The sequence below is a fragment of the Danio rerio genome, chromosome 19 (genome assembly GCF_052040795.2).
Source record: "Danio rerio strain M-AB ecotype USA chromosome 19, GRCz13ab, whole genome shotgun sequence".
NCBI lineage: Eukaryota > Metazoa > Chordata > Actinopteri > Cypriniformes > Danionidae > Danio > Danio rerio.
In genome coordinates, this window is record NC_141039.2 from 34,080,227 (window position 1) to 34,103,299 (window position 23,073).

General features: G+C 35.5%; 2 protein-coding genes and 1 long non-coding RNA gene across 5 annotated transcripts in view; 1 reads left to right on the top strand and 2 right to left on the bottom strand.

Annotated features, from left to right (window-relative positions):
* hpca (hippocalcin) overlaps positions 1-23,073 on the bottom strand; it is an 802,490-nt gene that overhangs the window by 15,921 nt on the left and 763,496 nt on the right. The window lies entirely within an intron of this gene.
* On the top strand, positions 792-4,509 carry LOC147832602 (uncharacterized). Its single transcript, XR_015517009.2, has 2 exons — positions 792-4,204; positions 4,272-4,509. It is a non-coding gene; the product is annotated as an uncharacterized LOC147832602 (long non-coding RNA).
* znf704 (zinc finger protein 704) overlaps positions 5,471-23,073 on the bottom strand; it is a 92,876-nt gene continuing 75,273 nt past the window's right edge. Inside the window, exons 5-9 of one of the 3 annotated variants that reach the window (XR_015516005.1) lie at positions 18,994-19,094; positions 13,642-13,900; positions 11,524-12,165; positions 10,391-10,702; positions 6,483-7,140 (exon numbers count right to left, since the gene is read on the bottom strand). Coding sequence is in view for 2 of the 3 variants with exons in the window: in NM_001044918.2 (NP_001038383.2) it covers positions 7,026-7,140; positions 10,391-10,488; positions 12,055-12,165; positions 13,642-13,900; positions 18,994-19,094 (684 nt within the window). In the remaining variant the exon portion in view is untranslated. 3 annotated transcript variants of the gene reach the window in all.

Sequence of the window (23,073 nt, forward strand, 5' to 3'; positions counted from 1 at the left end):
CTGGTATGCACAATCATATTGATGCCCTGTATTTAGTTACGAGGTGTTAAACATCGACGGAAAACATCTCTGTGTGCACGGGCCTTTGTTTTTAAAATGGCATTTTAAACCGAAAATGATCCATGTCCACACTGGTGTTTCATCTAGCGTTTCTGAAAAGATTACCAAGGATGTACCGCTGGATCGTGTCTCACTATAGTTGCTAAATGTGATATTGCATTAATTTTGTCTCTATCTAACGACTCTTTTGTCTTTTGAATCTATTAGATAATGTGTCACAGCGTCAGTACACTGCTTCAATCTTTCACTTTCACGCTTGTAAAACCTCAGATACTGTTGGCTGGTTCCTGTTGGTTTTGCACCTTTTTTACCAACCAAGTTTGTTGACGCCATTATAACGACTCAGATCACTCTGCCTGTTCATGCCAGAGTCCTGCGGAAACAGTGGTAATTTGGGTGTAACTTATTTTTATTTATTTATGATTTAATTATGGGTAAAACAAAGACTATGCGGTTCAGGTAGTTGAAACGGTAGGCTACAAATAATTAATTCGTTATGAATTAATTAATTATTCATAAATAATTAATTCACAACCGCCTACGACTAGGATGCCATCGTCCATCACAATGTTTCACATTAAACATCGTACAATGCAAAATTGGTTGACATCGCCCAACCCTACTTACAGTACACTGTAAAACAAAATGATACATTTTCAGAAGTATTTTTAATTTTAGAAATGTAATTTATGTAATTATTATTATTTTAAACTATTAAACTATTTTTTTTTGTAAATAGTGTGCAGCCCTACAAACAAGCACAGCAAATTTGGACCTTTTTTGTTGAAACCAAAATTTGAATCTCAAATCACAAGTTTTACGAGAAGAACTGCAAATATTTTATAAATATAAGGAATATTTTCCCCCAAATCATACAGCTCTACTTTGAGAGAAGATGAAAAGCATGAATCTGTGATCTGGATCTGGATTGTGATTCATATTGCTAGGATCTTCTATGCATGGTATTATCTTAGGCTGAAGTTTTTAAAGCCTCTGACAATAATGGATGATCTCACTGTTTAAGCATCTTGTAAGAAAAAGCTTCCCCAGTCTTTTAAAACGCAGCCGTATTCAACAAACCCTGGCTTAAAACATTTGATTAAACGTTCCTCGCCACATTTTCCAAAACCAGAAATGAAACCAACAAGACAAAATGACTACAATATTGTAGCTAAAAATCGTTTACAAAGCACAACCGGGAAAAGACACCCCCACCCCCCAAGCTTCAGATTCATCAAAAGACTCTTTGAGCAGGAAAAAAAAGCAAGAGGTAGTCCTTAAATCAGTAAAAAAAGGGGGCCTCCACTCCCGTGTTTAAATCCAGACGAAATGATGAACTCAGACAAGCCGACACCAGAAACATTCCTTTGCTTTTCTGTGCATCTCCACGCACAATATCAGATCTCACCAAGGCACAGTCAGACTCCTATATTTCCTCATACAAATACATTCCTGAAAGTGGTCAGAGGGACTGGTCCCTCTACACGGAAAAACAAGAAAACAAAACTTCGACCCTTCTCGACCCCCTGAACTAGATAAGACACGACCTGATCATGCATTACGGGGACCCGGCGGGATTTGTTGGTAGTATGCATTGCAGAATGCCAATACTGTCTAATGACAGCTGCGATTATAAGCCCTCCAAGAGAGCAAGTTTGCGGTTTCATAACCCAAAATTGTGCAATCCGAGATATTTCTCTCGACTACAGTCTTTTTTGCAGACTCAGTCCTGGCGACGGCATTTACTCATTCTTGCTGTTTGTTGCTCGACACAAACACACAAGTTATGTAAGTAGACTACCGAGTGGCCCATCTGCCATCTGGCTGTAGCTGAGTGCTGGTTTGGAGTTACACAAACGATTCAGTCTATGCAAAGACAGTCAGATTGGGTCAGTCTGACATGGGATATGCACACCCACCCTAAACATCTGCACAGATTCAACACTAATACCAAAGAAAGACATATGGGTGTCTCCGATTAACGGCGCGCTTTCGGATTAACCTCACGCCGATGTGTGGGAAAAGAGACGACAAGACATTTCGGCTTCTTTAGAGCAGTTCAACTCTGGACCTGGTGAAAGTTCAGTATAGGAAGCATCTGTACACCGGCGTCTTAACGTAGCTTATAGTATTGATCAAAACGGATACACATTTTGAGTAATATAATAGTATTAGCTTAGTTGTTAACTATATGGTATGTTTACACAGAACCAGAGAAGACTACTTAGGCTAATGACGGCAAACACCTCTGCGTCCTGCTGGATCTGAACAATAAAAAGCTTGGTACGTCGGTACAACGAGACATGGACCCATTTAGGTATTCATGAGCAGCGCTAGTTCTAAACACTGTTTACCAGGTAGCTTATATAAGTACTGTAAGTATGTTATATACTGTTTGACCTGTGAACGAAGTTGGCCATAAACATGGTATAAATGTAACAGACTGTTTGCAGCTTGATATGCACCAAGTGTCTGTTAAATGTCTGGTTATACAAGAAAACAAGCACCCCAATGAACACAAGTAATGAGCCGTGGCTAATACATAAGCACCATGGTGACAGGTGTGTGAAACGTCAAATCAAACGCACCGTGATCTTACGTACGATAACTTCACACCGCAGCTTATCCCAGGCAAGAACACTGAGAAATATATTCCCGATACTCAATCCTTAAAGTTACTTCAATTTGATTTGTAGGAAACATGATGATAAGAGTTTCCCCGTGTAATAACTGAATGTAAACAATTGTAGACATCAGCTTGCCCTCTTATGTAAAACCCCCATGAGATCTTTCAGACCTTTTGGTCTAAAATAGCACCGGGAAGGAAATGGAGGGACAAGCAGCAGCCTTTGAGATGTTCCTCACACCAGCTGAGGGCCGAAATATGCAACTATTAATTATTGAAACTCATCTTCATCTCTGGCTTGAGATCACAACATTTTCAATGAGAGAATTGGACTGCTAGAGCCCCTGGGTGCTGGTGCATGGCTTCAGTATATAGCTGTGCTTTCACAAACAGATTGCCTCCAGTCTAACGGAAAGACGCAAGGCCCCGGAGACCCTTTCGCTGCAAGATCTATTGAATTGTGTCAACAGATTGTGGGGAGAAAAATGAAAAATATAGATCATACAGATCTTGTTCCTTGTATGTGAACTCTCGGTAGCTACTGGATTTCATTTGTGTTTTTTTTTTTTGTCTTTAGAAAAGACGTAAATAGCAGATTTAAACAGTGCTATTTCATGGATTTTAGATGACATGGATTCAGAATTATAGATTTACATGTAAATTGCCCTTATTTTTGTAGTCTAGTGTCTGGTTTTATTCACACAGGCAGCACAGTCTTTTTTGTTTGTTTGATTTTTAGTCTGAACTGTAAAAGATCATTATTGTTTTTGATACAGATCCAGACTGAATCTGTATCTGGTGTGAAATTAGATCGAGTCTGTTTTTTTGTTAATGCCTGCGAGTGTGAATAGTCAAAAGCAGTTTTTCCAAGTACTCTTGGACAACTTCTAAATTTAGCAATGTCGACACAGAGAGTACTGACTAACTATAAACAAATGTATCTAATTTAAAAATGATTTATGTGCAATAGGGGTTGCACTATACTGGAATTCGATACCAAACCGTACTGAGATTTTATAAACGTCCAATTCCCGCTAACGTTTGAGCGCCGTTGAGCGTGTGCTTAAACAGAGCTGATTTGCCATTGTGTTTACATGCTCAACAGAAATGACTGTGATTGGCTGTGAAGCTCATTAGTTCACCAAACTCTCCGCTGTTTACTAAGTGTAACCACAGATACAGGGACACTAGAGCATTATAAAGCCACAGATCATCAGCGAATCGCTTGTATGTCAGTTTATAGACAAACCAGCTGATCGACGTGACTTTGAAACACTCCAGTATCCCTCTATCTGTGGTTACACTCAGTAAACAGAGGTAAGTTCAGTGAACTGATGACTAGGGCTGCAGGAATGAATCAATTAAATCGATAAAAATCGATTACTAAAAGCGTTGGCAATGAATTTCGTAATCGATTTATTGTGTTGCGCGACACTGGATGTTTGATTATTAAAAAAACACTTTAGTTCAGCGCGGAGCGGAGTGAACGCGGCCTCTCGCGCACTCATATAGAGTTCAGCATCCATAAACAGGGATGAGGAGGGAGGAAGGAAGTTCAACAGCAGGGTAAATATCTTCATTTCAGGGTAAAATCACTACAGAATCTTACATTTAGAGTTTGTAAAACACACAAGAAAGTCTATGGAAGTCTAACAATTCATTTAAATATAATTTGCCGATGTGTTTTATTCATATCAGATACACATCGTGAAAGTGACTAAAGTTAAATCTATTCTTGCCTATGTTTACCCACCACTTACTTGCATGCATTTTGGGAGTAACCAATAAATTTACGTGCTGAATGCTTGTTCTGTTTTTATGAATGAGACAAATGCTTAAAACTTCTTCTTTTTGTTTGTTTTAAGCAAACAATCACTTTATTTTGAGGTGTTTTTTTTTCTTTTCAGAAAACAACATAATTTCTTATGCAATTTTCTCTAACTCTATCTTGATTTAAAAATGTTTAGATATTTGGATAAAAACAGGACAAAACAACTTAGTTAGTTTTTTATTTTGTTGTTATTATAACAGCTCAGGGTGGATTTATTTTTGAATAAAGGGTTGGAAATGAATGCTTTTCTTGTATTTTTTTATCCAATTCATCGATTAATTGAAAAAATAATCAACAGATTAATCGATTATTAAAATCATCATTAGTTGCAGCCCTACTAATGACCTTCACGGCCAATCACAGTCATTTCTCTAGAGCATGTGAACAGAATGGCAAATGGGCAGTGGTTACGAATGTGCTCCGTAGCGTTTAAAAGTCAGCAGGAAATGGACTTTTTTAAATCTTCGGTCCCACTTTATATTAAGTGTCCTTAACTACTATGTACTTACATCAAAAAATAAATACAATGTACTTACTGTGTTTATAATGTATTTGAGAACACTTGTGGTGCTTTTGAGTTGGGATAGAGGTTGGGTTATGGACAGGTTCGGTGGTATAGGTAGGTTTAAGAGTGGGTTAAGGTGTAAGGGATGGTCAACAGTGTATTTACAAATGTAATTACAAAAGTTAATTACAGATGTAATTACATACATGTATTTAATCAAGCTTAAGTACACAGTAAATACATGTATTTACATAATAAGTACATTGTAACAAACTATTCATTCCTGTGCAAGTACATATTAGTTAAGGCCACTCAATATAAAGTAGGACCAAAACTTCAGTATTGATTGGTACCGAATTACAGTATCTTGACATCCCTAATGTGCAGTGTAAACAAAGCCATGCTCCATTCCACCAATAAAACCAAGTGTTAATCTAGACGTAACATATTTAGTTTTGGAGAAGTTAATACCTTTAGTTTATATACACATATCAACAACTAAGGTAAAGGGAAAACATGTGATGAAAAAACAGAAATGGACAATGAGCTTGTCACCGTAAGCACTGCTTGCATGTATATAATGAGTACTTGTGTCGATGTATCATATATTAGACTGTTTCAGAGCCACCAAAACATTGCCAGATAACAATTACCGATCGAGCTGCCATATTCCAAATCTGGTCATCCTTTGCAATCACCAAAAATGTCCATCCTCCTGTGACCAGCGATCTGTGGTCTTACACGATACCATACCCACTACAGCAGAACAACATCGCCCCATCTGAGCGCTTCCACTGAAGTCGGTGTGGCATTTGCTATTTTTATTACTTCCTACTTGAACCTGTGAGGTCAGGAAAAGGGTGAGAGGAAAAGAGCTCTTCACCTTTCAGAGGTAAAATTAACCACTTTGCAGAGTTTTCATACTCATTGCTCAGGCATGTTGGTCGAACCTCTCTAGGCATCAAACTGTGGTGTGAAACCACCGCGGGTTCATTTATGGCTCTAATGTGAATGCAGTTCATTCCTGCTGATGGAGTCCGATGGGAAGGAAAGGTTGCACTGCCTGAATGGCTGGTTCTTGGAACCGCTAACTTCGATGCGAGTCTGTGCCATTGGGCTTTAATGAGCGCAGTCCTTTCACTTCACTCTATTGAAGTCAGTTACACACAAAGCAAAAGAAAAAAAGGAAATGGCACGTGAAAAAAAATCCTTTTTGGTAGCAAGAAGATAATCCTGTGACAAAAAAAGCACTGAGTTCTCTGCTATTAAATCTAACTGCTGGTTTTGCTTTTACTGATCGCATCCCTGAAAGAAATGTCCTGTTGGTAAACGCAAATATAAAACCAGACATATAAAATCCGTCCTTTGTAGGTGCAATTGCTTGTGAGCTGAAAGTCCTTTTCTTCCCATACGTTTTTTTTTTTTTTTTTGCATTGATGAATTCCCATTCAGGGGAGCCGTCCAGTGAACATCCCTAAACAAACCCCTGTGGTAGTACATTCTTAAGAAGACAGAGTTTTTTTGGCTGTCCAGCCCTTAACCTTTAGTAAAACGGGCAGGAGAAATGCAAAAAAGTGCCCGTGGAAAAAGAAACACTTTCTGTTTTATAGCACTCTCACAGTCTGAAAGAGAGCTTTCTTCTCTTTTAAAAAAAGAGCTCAGACTGAGGCTGGACTTGCCCTCACTGGTCCTCTAGGAACTGACCAGAATGTTTCTTAAGCAGTATATCGAACACAGACAAAAACAGATGAATCAAAAGTCTTTTTTTCCTCTTCTTTTTTGCAGTGTAAAGCAACTCGTCTCAATGGGAGAGTTGGGAATCTTCAAAGATTGAGAAGTCCATTTGGGAAGGAATGCATAAGGGTTTGATCCACGTCCACGTGGGTTTAAGGTGAGGCGGGGTGGGGCTGTGGTCAGTAACAAAGAGAAGGGACGTTTTTTTATTATGCTATGCATGCAAAGGAAGCCCACCCTGTTTCTGTGCCTCAGCCGTAGCAGCTGCTTCAGTCAACAAATCTCTGGCAGGCTTTCTTCCAGCGGCAGGCCGTGCACCACATGTCTCTGTTTTCCATGCCGTACACTTTACGACACTTCTTCCCCTCGCCTCGCGACTTCCTACTGCACAGCACATGACACAAAACACAAAATGTCATTCAGCACATAAAAAAAATAAGTATTCTAGCATTCAATTGTAATAATCAATTAATTGATTGATTCTAGATCATAATGTGGCAACCATTTGTATTTAATAAAACTTGAGGTAATAATGTGCATGAAGAATACAAATAGAGCTTGTCAATATAACATTGCAATATAAATCACAACAAAACAAAATATCGCAATGCCAAATTATTTCAATATTGTGCAGCCCTATATTAAAAAACATTGTGATATGTTTGTTTTGCTGCTATTTATACTGCAATATCATAATAAATAGCTCTATTTAAAAAAAATATGTATTAATTTATACTGATTGCCATTATCATGGAAGATTATGGGGATTATTCTAGATTATTATTGGGAAGTGAAATATCTTACATCACAGTATTCAGGTATAGAAATTGTATAATTATATGTAAAATAAAACTCTATAGTCTTCATTGTATAAATAATTCAATAAATACATCTATATTAGAGTAAAGAACAGTACAATTTCAGGTGCATGAATACTTTAAACCAGGGGTCGCAAACTCAAATTGGCAGGGGGCCATATCCGTGACTGACGATTTATAGGAAGGCTGTAACTGATGCACTTAGACATTCTTACCCAGAGTATATGTAGTCAAAGCTCCTTCTTTTTGTTTCTTGTTGTACACATTGAAGGGTTGGTTTAAATTGCTATGGAAATACTACAATTTAATAATAGGCATTATAATAATAATTATTATTATGTACCAATCAATTGTTGCTTAACTAAAAGTTTAACAGACAGCAGAAAGCAATTTGGGTAACTTTAGTGACTTTACTGGCAATTGTTCTTCTCAATACTTTACTTTTTTCTAAAACTACAACAAAGAGGGGGAAAGTATGTACATATTCACATTTACTTTAACATGTTCCATTCAACCAGCAGCAAAACTTTACAAATGTACACTTTTTATACAAATCTTAATATGCATATGAGGAAAATCTATTAAATACGACCTTTTAAGTCTAATATTAGCAAAATGATCACATTAACACCAGCATAACATGTAGCCTAAGCAATGAAGAAGTGTTTGCACAACAAAATACAGGTGATATAAAACTGATTATGATCAAATGCCCCTTAAATATTTACAAAAATAGAGCTTTAGTAATAATAGAGCACTTATGGACATATATTTCAACATTTAAATCACCACACACTGAGAGAAACTGAAAGTAACCCGGATATATACAGTGCAGTACTTCAAATGTTCAGTAGGTGGGTGGTGGGGGGGTCAAGCCACATTGTTATATTTAAAAATGGATTTATGTTTTGTTTATGGCATATAGTTAACTAAGTGATGTGGGTATATGGTGTGCTTCAATCCGGCTACCACCGCAAGTGCGCAAGTGCGGGAAGCACTTTATAGTTTTTATAGTTTTTCCAATAAGTGTTGAAATAAATACATTTAAATTTTTATTAAGTGTTGTTTAAATCAAATAATAATAATACGAAAACATTTATTTAAAAAGTATTTTGTGAGACCCACATCCGTCATTAAAACGCATGTTTTAATAACTCAGAATCCATGCGTTAGTTTTAGTCGGATAAAAACTGTATGCAATACTATATGTAAAAACTAAATTATTATAAACTAACTAAACTGGGAAACGGCAAATCAACGAACTATGTTTGTGATAATGGGACCTTGGCTAACGACGGTTTTGGGAAACGCATCTAATTATATATTTTTCACTATAGACTATCCTTTGCCGTGCAACAGTACGATTTTGCTTTTGACCTATGTCGAGTGAAAGCAACACGCATCCCGGCATTATGGATATAGTTAATTATTAGCTAATAATAATAATAATAATAATAATAATAAGAAGAAGAATTATTATTATTATTATGCATTAGTTGACATAATGCTTTTTTAAACAAGCTATTTTTTTTTTCTTTCTCTACATGCGCGTGAAAAAGAAAATGAAAAAGAGAAAATAAACAGACAAATAATATGCGGCTCACTTTGCATGCGGATATGCCCATTTATTTAATTAATTTATTAAAACATGAGAGTTTTTAACATGAAGTGGCAGTTGGTCAAACATTTTTAACATAGCCTGTAATAAATAATAAATAGCTTACTGATAAAGTATGTTGAGGTGATCGCAAGTTCACAACTGTGAGATGATGTGCTGTGAGGTGATGTGCTCTACCGGCAGGATAATCTATATTATTTTGCTGTTTTTCATATGCGCACGTTTAAGATTTGAGATAATAACATTGCCATGATAGTCAAAGAAATCAAAACATTATTTTCACCCCAACGCAATTTAATCGGGCACTGAAGGCTAATAACTTAATTCTTATATTTGCTTTTTGACTTCTTACCATGTATCTTTTCTACAGCATAGTATAGTGTAAGAGCATGTCTATTACCAGAAAAACTAAATTAAAATTATATTTTAATTGAACACATCACATCACACACAGTAAGCTACGCCTACAGAACAGTCTGTTCAGCATTGTGAAAAGGCAAAGCTGAATATCTGTGGTTAAAGTGCCACCCAGCGGTCAAATGCTGCTGGCGCATCAAGTACCGCCGTCGCCGCGGTATGAATAGCGGCAAAAGGAACACATTGAAGTAGTAACATCTGTATGTGACTGCACAACAATGATATTGATTCAAAAACACATGTTTTGGGGGACTGAATCTTGATATATTTTGATGCCGGTTGCTAGGCAGAGTGAGGGCCGCAAATAGCCCACAGGCCAGCAGTTTGAGACCCCTGCTTTAAACTTTCTTGTCTGAATGTTTACACAGTCACACCTCTTAAAAACACATGCAAATGATAAACTTTCACTCCCTTATTCTTCAATTACTACAAAAATCTTCTGTCTTGCAAAAAAAAAAAAACTAATTTATGACACCCAATATGTTAGATTCCAGTTTCCTAGTATGATCCAACAGTCTATTAACAAAACACCAGTGGCTTTATGGACTTTTTATGTGCTTCTGGCACCATACCAAGCAAGCAGAGAGCAGAACTTACTCTAAATTGTACTTTTCCACAATGTGCACAGAGTTCATGATGTGCGACTAGGTTTTTACATCTGGATGATCATAAAATGCAAGCATGTCCCTTTCGGGTGCTATAACTCCAGCAATCACAAGGTTTAAACATTGTACAGCCATAATAATCTTAGGGCTGAAGGAAAGTGTAGTTGAAACTGCACCTGAGCGATCCTGCAGCTCTGGGGGGAGACGAGAGCACTGCGATGGTCTGAGAGCGCTGTTCCCCAAAGCCCTGCGTCCGGCTGTGAGTGGGGGAGGCCTGCAGTCACACACACAGATACACACTTCACATCTTTACAGCCAACACATCATTCCTACATTTCCTGTGGTAAAAACCTCAACACTTGATTTATTGACGAAGAGGATAAAATGTTGTCCGTTCAGCTTGCCGATTAGCTTGGGGGTTATTCGGTCAAATGAGCTGGCAAACTGTGGTCAATTGATCAAGATTTTACTGCTTGTGTGTACACTACCTGACAAAAGTCTTGGTGCCTATCCAAGTTTTAGGAACAATAAATAATAACTTCTAGCTCATCATTTGGTATTAGAAGTGGCTTATATGAAAGGCAAAGGCCTCTAGATTACGCTGATTTTACCCAAATAAATTATGATCATGCCTTGATTTTTAATTAGGACAGTAAGGTCTGACTTTGCCAGACAAAAGTCTTGTAGCCTAACAGAAATAATGTAGAAATAATGTATTGTGTATGACTCCCATGAGCTTGGAGGACTTCATCCATACATCTCTGCAATGACTCAAATAACTCATTAATAAAGTCATCTAGAATGGCAAAGAAAGCGTTCTTGCAGGACTCCCAGAGTTCATCAAGATTCTTTGGATTCAATGCTTCCTCCTTTTTACCCCAATCATGCTCAATAATGTTCATATCTGGTGACTGGGCTGGCCATTTCTGGAGCACTTTGACCTTTTTTTGCTTTCAGGAATTTTGATGTGGAGGCTGAAGTATGAGAAGGAGCACTATCCTGCTGAAGGAGTTGCCCTCTCCTATGGTTTTTAATGTAACGAGCCGCACAAATGTCTTTATACCTCTGTTGATGTTGCCATCCACTCTGCAGATCTCTCGCACGCCCCCATACTGAATGTAACCCCAAACCATGATTTATCCTTCACCATTACCGTGAGAATCTTGGGTCCATGTGGGTTCCAATAGGTTTTCTGCAGTATGTGTGTTGACTGGGATGCAGTTCAAAATCTATCTTCTGCCACTTTTCCAAATGATCAACTGGGACTGACGACAAGACTTTTGTCAGGTAGTATATCTGTTCAAAGGACTGACTAAAGCCCATGGGATACTTTTTAAATGCGTACTATTGTATATGAACTTTCAAATGTATAAATTTGCAAAGTACCCATGTATGACATGTGAATTAGAAACATTCCTCCTTGTCTAATCTAGGCAAAACAAATATAAAGGAAGTCAATGGATATGAGTTTCCAACATTTTTTAAAATATCTTCATTTGTGTTCAACAAATCAAAAAAACAAGTCATTGGGTGAGTAAACAATGGAAGTATTTTCATTTTGGGGTGAACTATCCCTTTAAATCTGAGCATCGAAACATTAAATAATGTAAGTTGAACATGTTATTTTCATGTCTGTATGCAAAAAAATGTGACCAAAAGTAAAAAGTAAAAGTAAAAGATGACATCAGTTACATTGCATGCACTGTGTGCTTACCTTAGCATACATGTAAAACAAACTCTTTAGGCTTAAGGCACACTGGAGTCCAGAGTGTGCATGTGTGTGGTGGGATGGACACAAGAACTTGTGGGTTTATGTGTGTATGTGTGTGTGTGTACTCACAGAGGTGCCAGTGAATGTGACAGGTGGGGACTGCCAGGAGATACTGAAACTGCTGCTGGAGGGGGTGAAGCCAGTGGAGCTGGTGGAGGGGATGGTGACAGGGGTTGTGGCCTGTGGAGTGACAGTCACACTGATATAGAGTCTCTATGGGCCTCAGATTAGGACTAGACTGTATGTTTGTAATATAATAACTATTTTGACAAGATCTAGTTTACGGTTTGCTTTACTGATCGCAGATTTTTAGCTCATCATTGAGTCTATGCTATAATTTATAATTTATAAAATATAATCTAAATTTATATTTGTTCAGTTTTTAAATTAATTTCAGTAATATTATTGACAAATGTGAAAATGTCACTTGATTTATTTACAATAAATCTTGTAAAGTAATATTTTCTGTCATTTAGTAGATATATTATATGAGAGACTTGCTTTGTTAACCAAAAAAGTATTTCTAATTAAATTTGCAGAGAACATAAAATAAAAGTTCAAAATGTATTACTTTTATTTCATAAATTAAGGTTTTAGTTCCCAATATCATTCCACATAAATCTGCAGATTTTTGACAAAATTCTCAGCAGAAATCGCAAAAAAAATGTCCGCAGATTCTGTCTGGTCCTAGTCATTTGCGGTTTGTTATTTGAAAGTTGATCAGATGCTTAACAGGATTATTGTAGTTTCAAAATGTATTATTTTATGGTGTGCTTTGGACTTTTGTGATGGAGAAATTTAATAATAAAACTGTAAAGAGTCAAAATCACACCATCAAAGCTGAAATAAAGGTTTTATTTAGGTTTTATTTTGAACCTTGATGGAGTAAGTTTACTACCTCTTTACTTTTAAATTAAATAAGGCTGCATTAAATTGATCAAAAATAGCAGTAAAGATCTTTAAATGTCTCAAAAGGTTTTTCAAACTAAAAAATACAAAAAAGCACTACAACGTTTTATAGAATAGTGTGACCAAAGTAATGATGCTGAAAATTCTACTTTGCCACCAGTAAAACTGACATTAAAAATGTTATTTAAAGGGATAGTTTCCAACATTCTTCAAAATATCTTATTTTGTGACCAACAGAACAAATTACTCAAACTGGTTTGGAACAAGTCGAGGGTGAATAAATGATGGCTGAATTCCCATTTGTGGGTGAACTATACCTTCAAGTAGAAACCATATTAACTTGTAATGAAATTCACAACACTACTGTTTTACAGTATTTTTCCCACTTAAGAAGCTTGCTAAAACTAAATAAATTCTTCCAGACCCAGCCATATTTCTGCACAGCAGTGGACATTATGAGAAACATGCGACTTCTCATCACAATTCTCCTCTGATGTTGTGACCTTTTCATGCTTCATATTGCGATCAAGGGGGTATCCTTATGCACAGCCTGACCTGTCTAATCTCTGTATTCTCTTCAGTCATGACCCTTCGGCCATCTGATATTAGATGCTTTGCCTTTTTCTGTAACTGCACAAAACTACCAGCTTACATTTAATTGACTCCTGTCTAGTGGTTACGTAGTGAGAGCATCGGAGGTGATTTAATGTTATGTAAATATGCTTATGCTGATTGGATGATCTGTACCTGGTAGGCGTGGTCTGTGTGCACTAGGTAGAGAGCGCTGGGAGCCGAGCGGCTGAGAGGGGTGCTGGAGCTGCTCTCGCTCTTTGTCCCGTTTGTGCCATCCGGCTGTCTCTGGTCCAGAGCCGGCGGGGGGGACAGCACAGATGGGGACACAGGAGACAGACTGCTCAAACCGTCAGCCACCGAGTCGGTGTTCAGCTTGATCTCAGTGTAGTAGAAATCCTCCTCACCGTCACTGCACTCTGAGTCACAGTTCCTCCTGGCCAGACACAAATGAATGGAATATTTCATTTTCAACAATATGATTTGCTTTAGTTCAGTGTTACTCATTTCACCACTAATATAACTGCTTCATATTATTCAGTACTATATACACTATGCTTTTCTGGCATACTATAAACAAGTTGAACTTGTCTGTCACAAGACACTTGTTACAGTAATGGCTAGGCCCACACAGAGAAAACCACAGGTTGTAACTGATTTATTTACAATATAAAATAACATTTTCTTTTAGTGAATGTAATTTATGAAAGAATTGCTGTAGCTTTTTGTTTTTTGTTTTTATCAAACAAGTGGTTATATACGGTGCTCAACAAATCTCTCAATTAAATGAATATTTTCTATAGGAAGCTTTGCAATATTATATTTGTGCACATACACTACCGGTCAAAAGTTTGGGGTCAGTTTTTATTTTATTTATTTTATTTTTAAGAAAATTATTCTTCATCGAGGTGGCATTTATTAATTGTTACATATTTATTAACATTTTACATAACTGCATTCTTATTGGATGTAGTTTTAAATTAAATTATTACACCAATCATTATTGCTTTTATTACTATTACCAATAATAATAATATTAATAATAATAACATTAATAATTAATATTAGAGTGATTTCTGAAGGATCATGTGGCTCTGAAGAGGAGTAAATTTCATCTTTAAGATCACTGGAATAAGTTATTAATTAATAATCTATTATTGAACAGTTAAGTTTTAGTGCAATAACATTTCACAATTTGTATTGTATTTTTGATGAAATGAATGCAGCCTTAGGGAGCCGGATCCGCTTATTTTAAAAACATTTAAAAATCATCCTGACCCAAACTTGTGACTGGTAGTGTACATTAGATTAGTCAGTACTGAAGCTAAATCTAGAGCTAATCTAACAAAATAGCTTATGATATTGGTCCGAAGTTAGTACACCCACATTTGTATGTAAGGCGAAAATATTAAATAATTTTTTTTTTTTTTTAAATTCAAGAGAAACTAAATTTTACTGACATTTTATAATTAAAATTTCCCCCAAACATTTCACATGAATTTAAATGTATTATTTTTCTATTTCTAAAGATTTTCTGTGACTAAATTATTTTAATAAATATATTTGTTTAATACATTTGTGTTGTTCAAATACACCCAAATATATTACCTATATTTATGGAGAAATAGATAAAAACATTCATTTTCAAAATGGAGTGTACTCGGTTATGTTGTAAATAGATTTGGGTTGTAAAACTTAAAGTTCAAAAGTTTGTCTTTTTTCTGAGGTTTCTTTCCTCCTAAAATCATTCTGCATAAATCCACAGATTGTTTTACCCCAAAATTTTGCACAAAAATAGAACAAATATATAGACTTAGTCATTAATTAGTTTTGACATAATAATAATACCATTTTGTGGTATTTTATACTTCACAAGCCATAGCTGAACTACATCTTTGTGTACACTGTAAAACCCAACAGTCAACTTTATCAAATCAAATGAGTGTAGTTAACTCAAAATTGACTGAAAGTTCATTCTACTCATTTGAAAAGAGTTTTGAACTCAGTGTTGAAAGTAATGTGTGAATTAAATACCTCATTACTTCAACTTAAACGCAGTAAGTTCACACTCATATTAGTTTTGTGGTAACACTTTAGAATAAGGTTCATTAGTTAATGCATTTACTAACTTGAACTAATCATGAACAACACATGTACAGCATTTATTAATCATAGTTGAACATTTACTCATGCATTATTAACATCCAAGTTCATGCTTTTTAACATTAGTTAATGCACCATGAGTTAACATGAACTAACAATGAACTACTGTATTTTCATTAACTAACGTTTACTAACATGAACAAATACAGTAGTAAATGTGTTGTTCATTGTTTATTCATGTTATTAAATGCATTAATTAATATTAACTAATGAACCTTATTGTAAAGTGTGACCAGTTTTGTTTTTAACTCAAATGTTTAGTTGCAAATTGATTTCCTCAAACAGTTTGAGTTGCCTTAACTTATTAGGGTTTACAGTACTCAGTTAGTTTGAGTTCTCTTCATTTATTGGGTTTTACTGTGCTCAAACTGCTTCATTTACTCAAATGGATTAAGTTCACAGTACTCATTAGGATTAGTTTTTGAACTCAAATGGTTTGTTGCAATCTTTAAGATGTTCAATAATTTATTATCTCAAAGGAACCAAAATAAAAAAGCAAAATCCTGATTTGCTGCACAACAAACATTTCTTATTATCATCATCAGTGCTGAAAACGGTTCTGTTAATTCATATTTTGGAAAGCACAATATTATGACAATTCAATTTATAATTACAAAGTACACCCAATTGAATCACAAATATATTATTTACCTTCACTTTTGGGCAATTTAATGCACTTTGTTAAATAAAATTATTGAAATAAATCTTACTGTATTATCTTAGTGTATTGTAGTATGGTATTAGTATAATTTATATGTCATAGTTTGCCACGATATATCACTATAATACAATATAGCACATTAAAGTATGTTATTTTATAGATATAATGTGTATATAGCACAGTATTGTACAGTAATCTCATTAAATGTTTTAAACCATTATTTTTTTTATAAACAACCTGTCATTTTCTCATGTCCTTCTGCTGAACCAGACTTCAGAAAGATGAGATCTTCAAAATCCTACTGATATCTCCCAGCTGAACTGACACTTGTGCGGTTTAATTAGACTTCAGCCGAGAGAAACATAAACCTTTCTTCACTCTCATCTGGCCTTAGCTGTCATTACTCTGTGCCCAGCAGTAATAGTGTAAGCGTGGTGATAATCCTGCTGGAATTAGTCTCATATTTTGACATTGAATCAGGAGCTGCCTGCTATCTCTTATCTCTCACTAAAGGCTATCCAGAGTTCGTTGTGATGGATGTCAGCCAAAAGATGGTACAGCAGCATGAAAATGTGAATGGGTTAGTGATAGTATATGTGAAATGCAGCGAGGTAATTATTTTTTAGTAATAAACGTAAATTCAAATAAGGTATCAATGTGTATAGATATAAAATAATCAGTATGAACATAGAAGGAAATGCACTGAACACTATAAATTGACAATCTTTTTTGTTATTAATTTTATTTATATATGTACAGTTGCCTTAAAAAGTTTGTAGTTGCTAAAATATTTTAAATATTTTACAGTCTTTTTACTCTGCTTGTGTTTAATTAAAAAATAAGAATATGATTAATTTTCTAGTTACATAATCCTTCAGAAATATGTTTAATATGCTTAATTTATGCTAACATTTCAATGTTGAAAATAATTGTCCTGATTAATATTTTTATGGATTTTTTTTAAGATTCACTCAAATGAATAAAATGATTAAAAGAACAGTGTTTTAGCCTGTTTTAGCAGTTTTTATTCACTTAATTACAAGACAATTAATTTATTATAGGATTAACTGACATAAAATCTTCTGCTGAAAACAACAGTGACCATTTAAATACGGCACAGCAACATTTCACTGTTATTAGCATCTAGTTAAAGTGTAGTGTGAGTAGACGTGCTGATATCACATTCAATATATCATGATAATGATAAAATACAGTGAATAATTATTTATTATTTCAACGTATTGAGTGATTTTCTGAATATTCAGATTGCTGCATTGGCAGAGGTTGTTCATAACAGCACCAAATACTTGGAGACTTAATAGGCAAATTATTTTCAAACATTTTAACATGTTAATCTGGCCTCAGACATTAAATATTTAGACTATAGTATTTTAGTTTGTTAGCTCTTCACAGTGGGGCTCTATTTTAATTTAAGTCAATGTAATGACAATTACATAATATTTTATTAATCTTAGGCGATGCTAATTAGTTACTACACTGTAAAAAATGCTGGGTCCCACACAATCGATTTGTGTTGGAACAACATGAAGGAATTCAGTGAACTTATTCATTTTTACAAATTTAAGTGGATTGAATATAAAACAATTATATTGCCCCAAAATTGTTTTTCAGCTCATTTCAAGTAGTTTGAACAAAAAGCAAATGTCATTTTCTATGTGCAATCACACATTAAAATCAAAAGTCATAATTATTTTATTAAATGGAGTTAAAAACTAATAAAGTTTTATTTTGCTGAATTAATAGCTTTTCCGTCATTATTAGATAGGCAGTGTATTTTGTTGCAGTGGAAGTCTACTCAACCCCAATCTCATACTTAATGGGTAAAAAAACCCTTATTTTTTGTTAAAGTAAAAAAATAAATAAATATAGTCTTCGAGGTTTAGTGATCAAATTTTCTAACATTTGGTTGCCATTCTTGGAGCATGTTAAACCTCTGAAACTTGAAGCAGTTACTGTTGAATGAATAGTGGCCCGTCTTTAACTTTTAGTCTGTACCTTCCAGATGAATACTAGGGCTGATATAGAACAAGCAAGTTTGAAGAACATGCCACCCCCAGCCTATACCGTTTAATATATTTCCCTTTTCTCTTTCCTTTAAAATGTCTTTATCATTATTTTTTTTGACTTAATACACCATGCTGTCGAACTTTCAGTACTCACCTGTTTTTATGTTTCATTTGTAAAATGAATGGACATCATATTTTGTTTATGCTGTCTGATGCACAATATGTGGGTTCTAGTGGTTCATTTTCACTTTTTAATCAAGTTTGTACTGTTGTATATTTGTATTTATTTATTTGTTCTATTTGTACTGTCTTACTTTTGCTTGTTCACAAAAATCTGATGAATAAATCTTATTAAAAAATTAAGAAAAGAATAAAAATTCAATTGTATTTTTTAAAATGAACTTTAACAAGCTATTTTCTCACTGATTTACTAATAAGACTTCATTGTCAAGTCTTACCTAAGGCACTTTACAATCCTTTTACAATTTAATTTGTTAAAAAAACATTTATTTACATTTATAAAACAAAACAGCAATATTTCAGTAATTATACCAGTTGAATTAATCTTTTATTTTATTTGATTTTAATCGCAACAAGGAAGTTTGATACCCAGCAGAAGCCTATTTGTGTGCAGTATGAATAAAACCCAATTTTTGGTGATCCCACAGGTTGCCTTACCCAAGATGGACGGTTCGAATGTGCCTCTGGATCCCGGCAGCTGTGCTCAAGACCTTCCCACAATTCTTCCACAGACACTTGAACATCACCTTCATGGAGTTCTGTCAGGGACACAGGTGCACAGTGAGTACCCTAATCCACATCAACTGGCAGACCTCTTGTCCTCAGCATTCAAAAACCCACAAAAGACTGACACAGGGGGAGCCCGGAGCCTCAGCAGGACGCCAACCTAGACATCTCTCTTTCTCTGTTCTGAGCCTGGTAATTGGTCGGCATTGAGAGTGACACTATAGCAGAGTCTTTCAAAAGCGCATGTCATCTTTCACACAATGTGTCTGCGCTAATTACACCATTGTCATTTGAGAGCCAGAGCTCCGGTGTCAAAACTGAACTCCGGCTGAAAGCGCGAGTGAGCATAAGTGAAGATGAAAGTCTTAATACTTCGATCTCTCGACATACGCTATTATGCCGGTGCCGTGCGCTAGTTTGTTTACCATTGTCAAGACGCTAATTTAATTTTTACTAGATGGCTATTGTGTTGGTCTGGCAAACAAAGCATCTCTTTTCCTGCTTAATCAGTTCATGGTGTCCCCGATGAAAACAGTGCGCAAATCCCAGTGATATAAACCAGCCACTAATTAATAACACAGTTCAAACTGGCTGTTGTCCTCGTGTTGAAGTCAACTCTCTAGAAGGCAGCTGAAGGTCAGAGCAGAAAGCCTCGCCATTTTTCTTCTTTTATGAAAGAGGCTGCCAGGAAAGACACTGAGATATGACTGATTGATGGCTTTGGAGGAAGCTAATGTTTTCACAGCAGTTCCTAGAAATTAATCTGAAAGTAATTGCACTTCTTTATCAACAGCATTATTAATTAGACTTGTATGCAGAAATGAGCGTGAAATCGGTATCATTGTACTACCAATGAAATGCACTATGGCACTTTCCTGGTATAATAAAGTAGCATTCAGTTTCATTTAAAGCTGTTTAGGTAGTTTATACAAAGATAAAGATTCATTAACAGAACATTCATGGAAGTGCCATGCTGTGTTTATTTCATCAATGCAAAAAGGGCAAAAATGCTTGTTTATAAACTTTTTTTTCCAAGACTAAGTTGGGAAGAATATGGAATGACATAGATATCGTTAGATGTTACAATTAACTACTACTATACCACTACATTTTGCAATGTTTAGGATGACAACATCCACTAAACTAAATCAGAATAATATATATATTTTTTTTTTGCATAAATCTGTTAACCAACTTCAGTCCTGATAAAAACTACTAAATTGTTTAGAAAATTACAGGATTTTAACTCTTTAATTGCCAAATTCTTAAATGTCGTCACTGATATGGTGAAAAAAAAACACAAAAAATTTCTTGTTTTCAATATAAAAAGTTCATTTCGCCTTTTATTATGCATTTTCACAGCAGTTAAATTTAGTGAATGGGTAGTGAATTAGCTCAGAGTGTTTCATTAAAAAAACAACAACAACAACAACAACAACAAAGCTAAGCATTTTTCCAAAATATGTGTCAAAATAACATTTGTAACAAAATCATTTCACTAGCTGAAACAAGTATTGGCCAAATTAAGGCCCCATTTACACTAATGCGTTTTAGTTTTAACACGGCGCAAAGATAAGTTAATAATTAATGTAAGCACGTACATTCTGTATACTGACTGATTGCTTGCCTTTATTTCGTATAATGTATAAACTTAATGTACGTTATACTTTTATAATGGCCCTTATTGATTATTAAAACTGATATTCAGCAAAGGAGAGGGTATGTTACGTATTTTCAATGAAAATGAAAGGAGTCAGTGATGCTATAGGCTCCGTTTTGTTATAAATATGCAAACAGTGCAGATGACGGTCATATAAATATGCAGTTACACGACCCCTTAACATTTCTGCTGTCTGTTAAGTTGCTAATATCAAAATGAAAATAGCTGTTCCTTATATCATGTTTTTATTTTATTGTTAAGAAAGTGGGCGAGGCAGTGGCGCAGTAGGTAGTGCTGTCGCCTCACAGCAAGAAGGTCGCTGGTTCGAACCTCGGCTCAGTTGGCGTTTCTGTGTGGAGTTTGCATGTTCTCCCTGCCTTCGCGTAGGTTTCCTCCGGGTGCTCCGGTTTCCCCCACAGTCCAAAGACATGCAAGACAGGTGTGGAAATATAAATTTTTATCATCTAATTTCAAATTAACAATAATCTACGTATAACTAAAAAGTTATATTCTCTGTTTTTAATTATATAATTTCATTAACATTCCAGCTAGGAGGGACATTACCTTTTGTCTTTCTGATTACAGGCTAAGCCAAAGTAATGCAAATTGTCAGTTTCACAGCATGGGGTGTCTATTGTTTACTCTTTTCGATCAAATGGTCAGGCGGTTTCTGTCTCCAGAACATGATGAGATCAATGCCTGAAAGAGCAGTTTACCCTGCCGACCACAACGCTTAATTTACATACTTTGTTTAGCCAAATCCCCTCCTCCTAAGAACACAATATAGCCATGAAATCTTTGTCTTAATTCAGACTATTTTGCAGACTTGTGTGAGACTTGTGTGAGAGACTTGTGAAAGAACTTGCAGACTGCGGACCTCTAGTAGGCTCTTGCAGACACATTGGACACTTTAAAGACGCTGTATGACTGCAGATTAACCAACACGTCTCAATAAAGGAATTCTGCTTGTTTCGAGTCTCCTGGACTGGGTTCTCTCTTCTCTTTTTCACTTATTTATTTTTTTACAACAACTTGGTGCCATGACCCGGATAGAGACTGAAATTATCAAATTCTCAACAATTTGCCACAGAAGACTGAAATCTTCCTGAAATTCAACTTGAAGCTTCAAGATCAAGGAAACTTCTTCAGACGGAATTTTCAGCTCAACGGCAATTTGAAGTCACTCAGCGGACGTCACAAATTCTCAACTATTTGCTGACTGCAACCCTGATGAACATTGAAGCTACCTGAATACAAAGATCAGATCACTCCAGACTGAATCTTTTCAGCTCAACCTCGATTTGGTGAGTTTCACTCTATCAAAAGAACCATACAGACCAGTCTATACACATGGTTATTCTCTGCTCCATCAGAGAAAAGTTAACAAACAGCTGCAGGGTTTGTTTAACAAAAAGCTATCCTCTATTTCAGATAGAGAAGTAAAGCCTTACGTGCTATTTTCTTTTAAAGAGTTATCCTCTCTTCAGAGAAGTTAAGCCTTATGCGCTATTTTCTTTTCTTTTATTTCGTTTTCCCTCTGTTCAACCAGAGAAGTTTAACTTTAGCTATACAAGCTAATTTATGTTATCTCTTGTTCAGGCAGGAAGTTTTAGCAACTTGTGCTAATATTGTTACCCTCTGTTTCGCCAGAGAAGAAATTACTACACTTTCATCTGAAAAGTTTTAGTATTTTTACTTTGTGATAATAAGCTCACAAAATGTTTAGACAGAATACAAGACTGATCACTACAACTGAAAAAGGTAGTTTAACAACTCCTTCATTGTCAGATCAGGATTTCAAATCGCTGCTACGACAGCACATGGACTCAATAACAGAGTCAGTCAGACTAAATTTGACAAAGAAATTTAGCATTGACCCAGATGATGTTTGGACATTAGATGAATGCAAGAAAGTGCTTGATGCATGCATTCGCAAAAACAATGTAAAAGGCATTATCTGCTGCTACAGAGAATTCAATTTATCTCGAGCTAAACAACAAGCTCAAGCTAAATCAGAATTTGAAAAACAGATCCAAGAGCTTCATGCTAAGATAACCTCATTAACAAAAAAACTGAACCTCAAGAAATCAAAAACTGACATTGAGGAGGTTAGTCAGCCTGATAATAAACATCCTGACTTACAAATTGTCTCTGAAACAGACATTTCCATCCAGTCAGATAGTGATTTACCTATAGGTTCAGTGGAGGTTTGTGGTGCCAGAAGATCTAAGAGAACTGAGAGTTCACACAACAACACTTCTGTTGTTCAAATTCAAACAGTTTCCAGAACACTAGGACCTAGAGAAATAGACAGATTATCTCAAAGCTTACCATCAGCACGCACAAATTTT